The 13,115-nt window shown below is 37.3% G+C and overlaps 1 protein-coding gene across 1 annotated transcript in view; it reads left to right on the top strand.

Annotated features, from left to right (window-relative positions):
* The window catches only part of LOC139968849 (bone morphogenetic protein receptor type-1B-like), an 89,341-nt gene that overhangs the window by 61,084 nt on the left and 15,142 nt on the right, over positions 1–13,115 (top strand). Inside the window, exons 5-8 of the mRNA XM_071973392.1 lie at positions 3,026–3,170; positions 6,304–6,496; positions 8,888–9,185; positions 9,785–9,960. Coding sequence (XP_071829493.1) covers positions 3,026–3,170; positions 6,304–6,496; positions 8,888–9,185; positions 9,785–9,960 — 812 coding nt within the window. The remainder of the gene's footprint in view (positions 1–3,025; positions 3,171–6,303; positions 6,497–8,887; positions 9,186–9,784; positions 9,961–13,115) is intronic.

Genomic DNA, 13,115 nt, shown 5'->3' with positions numbered 1-13,115 from the left:
GAGTTTGCTTGTCAATGTTTCCAAACCTACCGAATGGTACTGACAAGAGAACGAAATTGCAGTGGGTTAAGAAGGTGACACTTCTCCTAGATTTTATGACCAAAATGGATGTGAGTAATAAAGGGAGGGTAAGCTAGAGATTTTGATTGGATCCTCAACGTTTAGTCTCCTGACAGTTACGGTAGCAGCATTTAAGTACACTCAAATTGGGAACTGTTTAAAAGCTTTGAGCATTCTACGTTACAAGGTGAAATAGAATTTGACTGGTCAAGTTTATCGACCTACTTTGTTGTGGAAGTGTGGTATCCGACGGCTTGAAATATTTTAAAACTTAGGATTAACTCAAAAAAGCTGGTGTAATTGAGAGATTGGTTGAGAGGTTAGGAGTTTTGATGTCAATATTTGATCTTTGTTGGGGGTGGTGAAAGTCAGGATGGAGGGGGGGTGCAGTGAGGGAGGGGGGAGAGATTGCCATTTACAATAGAAGTTGATTGTGTGTTGCTCTGTGTAGAATGTAACTGGTTATCCATACTTCCAATCCTGTCGTTTGTGAAAGATTATCAAAATCCTCCTTCTTTTACATTTGCTCTATGAATTTTCAGACATAATGATTCTCGAATGGTTCAGAGTAGGAGGGGGATGCTGGGAAGTTTCAGATCCACGATTATTTAAGGATAATTTTACAGTCACTGAAGTTTGGAAAATAGGCCTCTCTGAGAGAAATACTTTAGACATGGACCAAAGTTACTCATAACTATTGTTGAGTGTTGAATCATTTTGAGAGTTCTGGAAGGAACTTATAGGTCACTAATCCTTGTAAAGAAAAAAGCAGAAAAATGAGTTTACTTCTCTCCTCACTTACCGGTCTCCTCATAACCTTAAGCACTCTTGTTCTACCGTACCTAGAATGAACTGGTAACCTTTTAACAATGTGCGCCCTCTAAGTTAGCGACTAAGCACAGTATTTAATTTATGTCAAAAGTGCTGGTGATATTTTATTCTTTTGAAGATTTTTTTTCCAACTTTTTTTCTTCACTCTTCTTTTACCTGTCTAAGCTGTTCGTATGCACTCTGATTACCTAGCTAACAAAAATGGTAGTATCAAAGTACTGCACCCCTGTTGACCCACTTAAGGGGGTATACTGCTTTATGAACAGGGAACTAAGGAGCTACATGGCTGGGCAGGATAGGGTAAGGGATGGGTGTAGTTGTAAGGCATGGTTGTTGCTTTGGGTGATAGGACTGACTCTATATTATTTACTTCCTGTAAGCTACAGACAGGTAGGGTTATTACAAGCCCCAAAACGGGTTCCTTTGTACTCCTCCTTTGGTACTGAAGTTATACTTCATGTTAGTTTACTCTTGTCGTTCCATAGTGAGTATTGACAACCGAATAATCGAAGCGAAACAGACAAAGCTAGTTCAGTGGAATGAGACCATTTTTATGATATCAGTTATCCAAAAAATACTTCCAATAATGTTTTGCTCAGATAGTCTGATAGTTCTGTAAAGTGTTCCAGTATAGCTGATGGTGTCTGTTTGGGGCAGTAGACTGTGTTATCAATAAACAGAAATGTGACAAAAGAAACCATTATAGAAGAATATGGTACATAAAATGCAAAGAATTTGCTTTTAAAAGCCGTTATTATCAAAGTTTCTTTACTTGTTTTTCGTTTTAAAAGTCGAACCAGCATGGTTTATATTAAAACAGAATGTGCAGAACAGTTGTAAGGTGAATGACATGCCCTCACAATGGAACCTATAGAACAGACAAAATGCCCAGAAGAGTTGAAGTCATATGAATTCCTGGATTTGTTATGTTGCTATGGAAACAACATTTTTTAACATTTTAAGTTACTTTTGGTTACATTTTTAAGGATACAATGAGGTCAGCTCAGCATAGTTTTTTCATAATATATTTGTTTTCCATAATTTTATTTTTTTCAATTTTTTTTCTTAATTTATTTTTAATACTGGTTTATATCAAAATCCCATATAAATGCAGTTCATAAGCATGACTAGTCGTATACCACTTCAAATAATGAAATTTGAAATAGTTGGAACGTTTCCCATATTTCGTTGATGGGATGAAATTTTATTATTGAGAGGGATCATCAAACACCATAAAATATGTTTTTTATTTTTATTTTGTGTCATTTATTTCATAATGTAAAAAGGGGAAAGCACCTTGACACTATGTGGGTAGTAATGTTCAGAACAAAGGCAACATTTACCTTAGACCTTTCTAAGAATTTTTTGATCCTCTTTACAGAATTGTTTATCCTTCATTGAACAGCAAACAGTGTTTTCCAACCTTTTATTTTGATGATTAAAATCTCTTAATGACATTTACTGCAGAATATGAACATGAACACTACCCAGATGTAACACTGAGACAATTAGGTTTACTGTCTTTTATACTTGCCAACTGTTAGAGACTTCAAATGCTTCTCTAATGGTTGTCAAATTTTGACCTCAAATCTTAGTTTAACCTCCTTCCCGACCGACGGTGCAGTCACTGGTCAGCCCAGGTTAAACACGAATCTATGTTCTGATAAGATCAGATGTAAAAAGGTGCAGGAATGCACAAACTGAAAAGTTTTTGGATATTTTGATAGAACCGACCGACAATGTGATGTTGAACTGTTTGGACTGTCTTTGTGGACCCCTGGGGGGGGGAGGCTCGATATTGACCACTTTTGGGACCTCTGCCATGGGACTTTCCCTAAGCTAGCCTGCTTTGGATACAGTGATCAGGGCTGAAGCTAAAACACCCCTCTAAAATTAATCTGTGTCGGCCACAGATCTTAACAATTGCTAGAAGTTTTCAAAAGTACACATTGTATACATTTTCACAAGTGTCTTTAAACAGGAACATTAAATGCCTTAGATATTGGGATGGCAACATTTATAGTGACAGCGAAGAAAATGTCTGTTGAAATTTGATCACTGGTGACCATTAAGTGAATTTCTAGCATATTTTGGGGTCAATGCTGGTGACCTCTAAATTCTCTCTCATCCACAGACACAAGAAGAGAGTTATCAGAAGGCGGTACCAAGAGACGGAATCAGGGAGGGACGATGAGTCTTTTATAGGTCCAGGGGAAACACTGACAGATATATTGACCAAATCTGAGACATCAGGGAGTGGGTCAGGTCTTCCATTGTTGGTGAGTAAACTGTGGGTAACAGAGAGCAAGTTGAAAGAAAGGGGTTAAATGTTTTGTAGGCGAAAGACATCATCCATCCTCAGTGACATGGTCTAGGTATGCTCACAGACGGAAGTGATAATATGCATAAAAGGTAGAAGGACTTTAAAAAAAAAAAATTATTAAGGTTGCAAGAATTTAAAAAAAAAAATTTAACTGAAGGATATTTTTCCATTGGTTTGGAAACTGTTTTGGTTTTGATTTCAGTTGTAACTAGTGCAATCAATCCTTGTCAACATGTGTTATGCTGCAATGTGTATGCCTTTGTAATCTGGTGAAGGGTACACTAATATATTTGTAAATCTGACTGAAAAAGACCAAACGTTGAAAGTGAGATTCGAAAATGACACACTGCCGTAAAGTCATAAGAACTGCAAAGCATGTTTGCATTCTGGTTGTAGTCTAGTTTTTCCTCACTTTGTTTTATATTTTTTTAAATATTTTTTAAAATATTTAAAAAAAAAAAATTATATTTCTTTTAAAAGAAATTTAAGTACTGTTGAGTAATTTCAGTACTGTTGGAAGTCACTTGGGTAGATGTACTGCTGATATGACAACTATGAACATACTGAGACTGTTGACTACGGCATGCTTCTCACTCAACAAAGTAGAAATTCTGGAAAGAAAAAAACAAATGGACCATAATACTCACAATAAGTAGTTTGGTCAACAAACATCATAATAAAGATAAGACTGGTGATAAAGAAGTGTCACCTTGTTTTTCGCTTCAAGTTCCAAAGTCCCCCCCTCCCCCTTATCTATCGTATTTCTATATTTTTGATCATTTCCTTGAGTGGTGGCACATTTTATCAATTGGTGTCCATTTTCTGTTCTCTCCTCCAATTGATTGATGCCCTATTTAATTGATGTTCCTTTCCTCCTTGAAAAAAGTCCCCGGGTCTTAAAATATTAGAAGCGTCTGCTCTAGTTGAAATGTGTGGTTGATCTACGAGCCATTTGTCACTCACGCCGACTAAAGTACTTGCGCTACAATGTGTACCCTTCGCCCCCGCCATTCAATCGCCTGCCTGCGTGTGCCTCTTTACCTTTGCGGTGGAACTATAAATCAAACAATCATTTTCTCACTTCTTTCTTGTTCAAGACCCTTTTTGTTGAGTGCTTTAACTCTGACTGCAATCCAGCATTTACCTGGATTTAAGGAAGATTTGTACCACTTGCTCACTCCACTCCAAAGCAATTGAAGCCATCGAAGATATATATTTTTTTATGTGTCTCAATTTGGTTTGCTTCAAAGACATTACGGTTCAGATTTGGAGGGGGGGAGGCAGGGGGTGGGGTGAGGTGAGGATTAGCTAAGAGGGCCGGTTGAAATCTAAAGACATCTTTTTCATGATTTACTGAAGGTTCATGGTACTGTTAGAGTTTAAATCTTTGGATGTCTCTTGTTTACGATTCTGATTTTTTTCTTCTTTTTCTGCTGAGCTGCTGCTTCTTCTCCTTCCAAAGCAAGAGATTTTAAACTGAGCTATCTTTATGCATCGTTTACAAATCAATAAATAAATGTATGCCTGGTACAATTTATGAGTAATCATGAGTACAATTCTTAGAGTATTTCCTATAAAGTGGCTTCGTGAATTCTGAAGAGGCCAGAGCATTGAGAGGAAAATTAAGGAGGGCACATGTTTCCATGGTTTCGGTAGGCAAACCTGTTCAGTATGATTTATGACTGGAAGTAACATTGGTGCTTACCTACCTGTCGAAGTCTGGCTGTCAAGCAAAATCATTGTTGACAAAAAAAGTCTGTTTAGATTTTTCGAGTTTGCTGTCTATAAACTGGGACAACCATAAATGTATATGCTGTGCTCATGTGTCCATCCATGTACATGGTGTAACACTTCTATCTTGTGTGTTTGTGGAGGATGGGGGGGAGAGGACATGGGGTTGTTTATTTCAAACCCCACCAGAGAATGGGGGTCTTGGTGGGTTTTATTTCATTCATAACTTTATCGGAATCATGTGACCAGAAATCATATTCTGCAATGTTAAAGAATATTTATCAGAAAAGTTTGACCATGTTAGGCAATAACACATGTTGTAGAAACTATGAGATTTATTAATGTTATAGTTGGTGGGAACCACACAGGGGTTACTAAATCATTTCTAATATTTAATACCGCATCGTCAAGTCTGGTACTACTTTCCTGTCAAAGTTCTCGGATTTCAAGGCATCGTAAAAGTTCTACTTATTTCTAAGAATATTATCTTCCTTCGTGGATAAATTGTTTGAACTTTACAAAGCAAAAACATGGCATTTTTTATCCCTACACCCTTGATCAAGTTTTACTGTGTCGTTGCCAGATAAAAAGTCAAAATCTCATACAGCAAAATATGCTATGGTTTTCAACTGGTGGTACAGAGCATTTTTACATGCAAACACTCGACACAATCGAGTTACACTTCAGATAACATAGTTTTATGTAAAGGTAAAGTCAGTTGTTCAACTTGGTCATATAACCAACCATTGTACACCATCATAATTTACTACAGGTTCTTGCTTCTTCAAACATGCATCATATATGCTCAGTTTTTAAATCAGTATAGATCATGTAAGTATCACTGTAACGTATGCAAAAATTGCCATTATTTTTGTGGAGGTCAATGGTCATTTTGAGGTCAATAGAGGTTTGAATAAGCTGAAAGAAGAAGTGTAGACATGATGATTTCAAACCTTGGGATAAACCAAATATGTGGTTGTACATATATGACATCCAATGACAACCATATTGTCTTTGTGGGAGTCAAAGGTCAGTTGAGGTCATTAGAGATAAAAGTAAAAGTGTAAATACAGTGACTCCAAAACTAAACTATGCGTGGCTTACCAATTCACATTAAAACCTTGTTTCCTGTGGAGGTTCAAAGTTCAACAGATATCTGAAAGCTTTGTCAACATGATAACTTCAAAAGTAAAAGCTTGGATGAAGTCCTTACTTGATATGTAGGTCCACATTTGTGCAAGAAGCTTACCGTGAATAAATGCCCAAAATTTGATATTTATGTATATGTATACATGCGTAGAACTATATTACATGCCCTCACATATAATGTGTCTGGTCTGTCGTCTTTCTGGTTACAGGTTCAACGAACCATTGCCAAACAGGTTCAGCTGATAAGATGCGTAGGTAAAGGAAGGTTTGGTGAGGTGTGGAAAGCAAGGTGGAGGGGAGAAAATGTAGCGGTTAAAATCTATCAAAACGCAGAAGAAGACAGCTGGTTTAGGGAGACGGAGATCTACCAGACAGTGCTGATGAGACACGAAAGCATCATGCGTAAGTTGTGCAATTACCCATCATGCATTGGTCTAATATGAGTTAAGATAGTCATGCAAAACAATCGTTCCACCAAGAAATGTAACGTTTTACGTCATCTGATCGTATTGAAAACATCATGCGTAAGTTTTGTAGAATGTTCATAAATAAGCATGTGTGGATCATGCAGAAAACATGCATGTGTCATGTGTAACTCTGACCTGTAAAGAGATGTGAATCAGTCCAAGACAATGTTGTGACTATTGTAAGCCGTTTCAAAACGTGCCTGTCTTCTCTGCATCAAGGTGTCATGGATTGGTTCTAGATAGAAAGTCATGCACTGATACTGTGAAATTTCATGCTTTGGTACAAGTTTCTCTTCGAGAATGTCATGCATTTGTTTTAAATTCTGTCTGTATCGGTTATACAGAAAACACACCGCCCTCTCAATTCATTGCGTATATGTTTTTCTGTTGAAGATATCTCTTGATTTTTAACAGGTTTACAATAAATCTCTTGAGGGAATAATTTAAGGTTCAAATATTTTGTAAATTAGTTTTTGAAGGTTCTAAATTTTGTCTATGATAAAATACTAAGGTTCCTGTGTGCAAAAATTGCTATACATCTTTACACACTTTTGTAGCACTTTACCATGCGAGACTGGAAAAATCATTTCGTCATAATTTTGTTTTTGTTAAGATCGTATCTTAATCCGCCAGGGCAAACGACATAGTTTATAAGTTTGAAAGGGAACAGTTTCAGGGCATTGAATATTTGTAAGGGTAAGCTTTTATTAAGCCTTACCATTTTAATAGAAAATAATTGGAGGAAAGTTCATCTTTGAATACAATTTTGTGTGAATCTTTATTTACTGGTTAAGTACGAGCGTAGAAGTCCTTACACTTATCCGAAGGATGTATTGTCCAAATCCTATCAATTTGAAATGGCTTTCCTAAGCCACACTTTAAGCAATGAATCTCATCAACTTTAGTTAATCTTTATTTAAAATCTTTGTCATTCTTTAAGGGGTATATGGGTAAACTCCCAATGGGGATTGTGGGTTTGGAAACATACCTCTGCCAAACTGTGACATGTAGAAATATATTTCGCATCCACCGTGGTTCGGGGGAGGGGGTTTTGATACCTGTTTTCCCTGAGACAAGATTTTTTTTTGATGAATGTTAATCCATTTTTAACATTCTCTCCTCATAAGGTAGTATGTTGCCTCCAGTTATGTATATTTATTGATCTGGGGGGATAGTATAAACGTTAAATTATAATCCTGCGTCCCCCATCCAATCTTAACAAGACTCATTGGGAATCCCATGGTAGGCTGGTATCACACACATGTGTGTCCTGTAATTCCCAGAATTTCTTCGTCGTGGTCGTCGGCCAGGTTTTTAGCCTATAAGTTTTGAGTTTGTTATTATTATTTCAGAACTGGCTCTGCATGAAGGAAGTATCAAATTTTGATCACTTTCCTGAAGAGAGGAATCTCTTGTTTTTATAGACTGACCTTATCTCGTAATAAGCCCTGTCCTCCTAAGAGTAAAACAAATAAAAAGGGGGGGAAAAGCAAGAAGCAAGGAACAGGGAATTAATTTAGGGCTTTTAATGGTTGTTTTCATATTCCCAAAATTGCAGCATGTGGTCTAAACTTTTGGAACATTAGTTCACCTGTAAAAACACCTTCTCTTCCCTTAAGTTATCTACCTTTGCTTTTATAAGCCGTTTCCATCAACAGATTGTTGAATGTACATAGTCAATAACGAGCTATAATAATAGCTGTCCGTTATTTCATCGGCAAAGTGTTTTTTTTTTTTCTAAGTTTCTTAAAAAAGAACGGAGTAATATTATTTCAAGTTGGATGAAAGATTGTATTCGACCATTTTAGAAAATCAAAATAGGATTTGGGGAAGTATTTGTTTGACAGGATTAGTTCAATTAATCTATTGCAGTGTTATTTGAATATTGAGGCAATCCAAAGGTTATTAGAGGATAGTATCCAATGTGAAATTCTTATAAAATATCCTTTGTAGAGAGTTCCTCTTCTAAACCATCTAGGCTCTCTCTTTTCCACTCACGTCTTGCTCGCAATCTGTTTCTTTGTGATTTTGATTTACCTCTTTACTCACTTAAGGAAGGCAGGATGTGGGGGGGTGGGGGGCACAGGGTAGACCTGTGGGGTTTGGGATTTTGTCAAGACTGAGATTGAGTAAATGAACAGTGGAAATAAACCCTGACTGGGATATTACAAACATGCAGGAAAAGAGCAAACAACGTTTTGGCTATATAACAAAGATAATGTATCCCATCAAACCAAACTCTGGAGGATACAGGTTAAAATATTCATCCTCCAACCCTTTCAAAAGAAAATCTTTATTTTCTTATTTTTTTATTTATTTTTGACAGGTTTTGTAGCAGCTGACATCAGAGGGACTGGTACTTACACACAGCTGTATCTCATCACAGAATATCACGAGTACGGTTCCCTTTACAACTTTCTCGGGAAGAATGTACTCCGGAATTCTGTCATGGTACGCCTTGCGTTCTCTGCCGCAAACGGTCTGACCCACCTGCATACAGAGATATGCGGTATGAAGGGAAAGCCGTCCATCGCTCATCGAGATATCACCAGCTCTAACATATTAGTGAGGAATAACGGCCAATGTGTGATTGGTGATCTGGCACTTTCAGCTCGTTACTTAAGGTAAAAAGACACTGACATTCCATGACATTCATCGCTAATGAGACATTCTCACTCCTTCCCAACCCCTCACCCGGCCCACCTGGTCCGTCGCCTCATTGCCCGGGCTGTGAAACAAAGCTAAATAAATTGGAACACCTGACATATCCATCACTGTACTGCAAATAGCATGGATCACATGTGTAACTTGGGAAAATCTCTAGTTTTCTCAGTTTTGTGCCCATAAAAAGTAATAATGTAAGAGATTTCAATCACTGAAAGCCTATTTAGGATTTGAAAGTTCTTTGATATTGTTTTCATTAATTATTCTGTTTTGATTCTAATACATTAGTACTATAATCGTATCCCATACAGGTGTCTAAAAATCCCTTACAAGTTTCTAAAACAGTGTCTAAAATCTGTTGTCCAAATCATGAACATAGTAAATTATTATGTTAGCATGGAATCAGGAAGCTATTTTGGGGGGGGGGGGGGGGAGATGCTTTGGTATTTGTCTTATTGTTGTTTTATGGTTATGATATTACAATTTTTATGTTTAGTCTTTTGTGAAGTTGGTATCACCAGCATTTTGTTCTCTTCCTTATTGTACTTCGACATTTTAGTGATTCAGACGAGATTGAATTGCCTCAGAGCAAGAGAGTCGGAACAAGGCGTTACCTAGCTCCAGAAATCCTTGATAATACGATAGCGTCAAATTCATTTGAGGCGTACAAGCTGGTTGACATCTATGCATTCGGACTGGTTCTGTGGGAAATAGCAAGAAGATGTGTCACCAAAGGTGAGATATTCGTCTACGGGCTTCAGATAGAATCGGTTCTCTCTGTCGACTGTCACCAGGTCTGAGTGAAGCATAGGGTTAAAAAAATTCATCCTCGGCTTGTAATTCTCCATTTTTTATGAAAAATTCATCCAAAGTGGCATCTGAGAAGGTTTAACATAAATGTTTTCCCTCTCAATTGACCCACTCAAGGGTTGTTAATGTACTATCCTCGAAGCATGACAGGAAACCAAATCTTGAAACATCCTATTTAAGAAACGGCAGAAGTGTCCAACTATTTATGGCTATCCTTTCATTATAGCAGTCCATTAAGCATCATTGGGTTTTCTCGATATCTGACATCAATCCTGTCGACGGGGTAAGCAACGGCTACTTGCTACGAATGTTGATTTCTTCTGTGCGAGAGATTTGACAGGCTTGTGAAACTTGAGTATCAACAGGTCCATGGATTGCTCATAAAATAAATAATATATCCATCGTTTAAAAACTCCCATTTGTGTTCCGTTGTGAACATGTTTCATTCCAGTACATATATCTCTCTCTCTCTATTAAATCATGTTCCGTTGTCGATAGATAGGGTTTATTAACACCCGTGGGGGGTACCCATGCCCTCAAACTTTTGGCTCATAGAGAAAAAAAAACTTTTAGGAATGTCTTCATCAGAGTGTAAACCTTTGACGTCCCAATGTCGCTTATAAAGTCTGGCTTGTAGTTTCCAATTTCATACCTCGGCGCTGGCCATGATTGCCGACTTATAAAGTATGTGGGTATCAGTGGAGGTGTGATAAGTAACACTAAACTTGTAAACTTGGAATTGTTTCTAACCTATGAAGTAATCATGCCTTGGGGGTGGGTGATGTTAGAAACAGGACCCATAACACTGTATAGACCAGCAGAAGAATATCTGATATAAATCGAAAATGGTGTGTGTGAAAGGAGGGGGGATGAAAAAAAAACAGAACTGTTGCATTTAAAAGATACATTTGTTCAAATTTTAAGCTACTGTGTTGCCTTGAAATTATTAAAACTATATATATATATTTATCAATCAGCGTCCATAGACTAGTGGTTAGGGTGTCTGCATATAAAGCAGGAGGCCCGGGTTCGAATCCCTGTGGAGGCTGAAAGTTTTTTCACTGTTCTGGATTTTACAACTCATTATGATTTCAATTATATATATATATATATATATATATATATATATATATATATATATATATATATATATATATATATATACATACATATATATATATATATACCATATATAAAAAACAAGTAGAAAGGCCTGCCCCAATTCTTACATGCAAAGTAGGCTAGTCTTAGTTACTTTCACTGTGACAGTGCTGTATATTTTGTTGTGCTGATTCTGATATGTAACTGCTAATAAACAGAGTCAGCTCAATGGTTTTGGAGTAATCTGAAAGATGTTACACTTACCAGCAAACTTGATGGATAGTAAACACAGCTTGGAGATGACGCCAATAGTCATTCGATAGAGATCCCACCCCCCCTCCCCCTTTCTCTTAGGATCTGTGACTGTTCTGTTATCTCAGTTAGACTCAGAGTTGGCTTTTGTCTGACTTTGTGCAGTACAGTGTCCATCCAGGCATCTTTAGAAATAATGGGTTTGCCCTTAAAAGGTGCATTCTTTTGTTCTTTCATTTATCCTTCCTTGTTTGTAGCATTTAGAGAATTCGGAACCTTTTCTTTCTTTGGCCGACATTGTTACAGCTGTTCAAGCCTTTCGGGAGGGTTTCTTCAGAGCGATATGAAAATCGTGAATTTTCTTGTTATGAGAGCAAAAAAATGAATTTGGTTGTATGCCAACTTGCGGGGTATGATGCATGTGACCCAATTACCATACCCCAATGTTTGCAGACTAGACAATCCACTCAGGGCATTATGTGTACTAAAAATTGTTTAAACCCTCTCCCACATTGTCACTTGATAATCTTAACTTTTTTCGTGACAATTGTATTTGCATTCTGGTTTACAAATAGACAGAAAAATTTCTCCTTCCTGCCCGGAGGCATTCTTGTATAATATATATCTTCAGCATATATTTAGGAGACACAATGCACGAGACCCAATGAGGTTTACCCAATTATTAGAGCGGAAGCCAAGTGTCTCGTTGCAGGGAAAAAAAGTCTTTCACAAGAAAGGGAGGAAAAAAGCAGAAAATTTTCTCTTGAATGGATCTTTTGGTCGTCCCTTTTGTCATAGGAACATGCGACGCGACACACAAGGGCTTCTTTGATCATTATCGATGCAGTAAGCTATTTCCGTCAAGTCTCCGAAAAGCAAACAAACATTATTGGTGGGATGTTTTAGGCAAAAAGGGCAGTTTTGGCTTATATTGACAATAACAACAAAAGATTTCATTTTGCAAACTTAATAAATATCGAACCTGTAAGAGTAAAAATGTTTCATGTAAGTCTAGACTCCCGTTTGGAAGTTTTGTTATATTTCAAAGTTTTCGTGAAAAAAGATGAAGTCATGGTAGGTTAACTTTGTGATCAACATAGTCCCATAGGTCAAAGGGTACCTGGAGATTTACCTTCAAGGCGATAATGTATGTATTTGTATGTATTTTAGATCCTCAAGCAGGAACTCGCGAAGAAGCCACATTGGCTTATCAAAGCCGCAAGCTGACCGAAGTCATCTCTTAGATTCATATTTAACGTCCATGGTTATGAATTGTCAATTGTCAACAACTCTGTAACTTGATGACATACATTAATCTTGGAGTGACTCGAACCGGAACCTTATGATTGGAAGGCACCGGCGTTAACCACGAGCTAACACTCCTAAAATAATACTTCAAGAGACTCCTCAGCCTATAGGTTGTAACTCGTATCGGAGGGAAGGTTTCATCTCTGCTGCACATCTCTGTAGATTACTCTCTGCTTTATGAAATTATTCTCTTTGATGTTTGCCTTCAGAAAAGAACACTTGTACCAGGTATCCCATTACTGTCATCCAAAGACTGCTGTCATCCCCATATTGGACATTTCTGCTGAAAACTAAGAATTAGGATGAAAATATCCATGCCATACAAAAGGAAAGTTTTGTGTGGATTTTCACTGTTCTCTCATCGATTCATAGAGAATTTGTAACCTGTTTTCTGATTGTCCTCGACAGTGTGCACCAGA

The sequence above is a fragment of the Apostichopus japonicus genome, chromosome 6 (genome assembly GCF_037975245.1).
Source record: "Apostichopus japonicus isolate 1M-3 chromosome 6, ASM3797524v1, whole genome shotgun sequence".
Taxonomy (NCBI): Eukaryota; Metazoa; Echinodermata; class Holothuroidea; order Aspidochirotida; family Stichopodidae; genus Apostichopus; species Apostichopus japonicus.
This window is presented reverse-complemented; position numbering and strand designations above follow the sequence as displayed.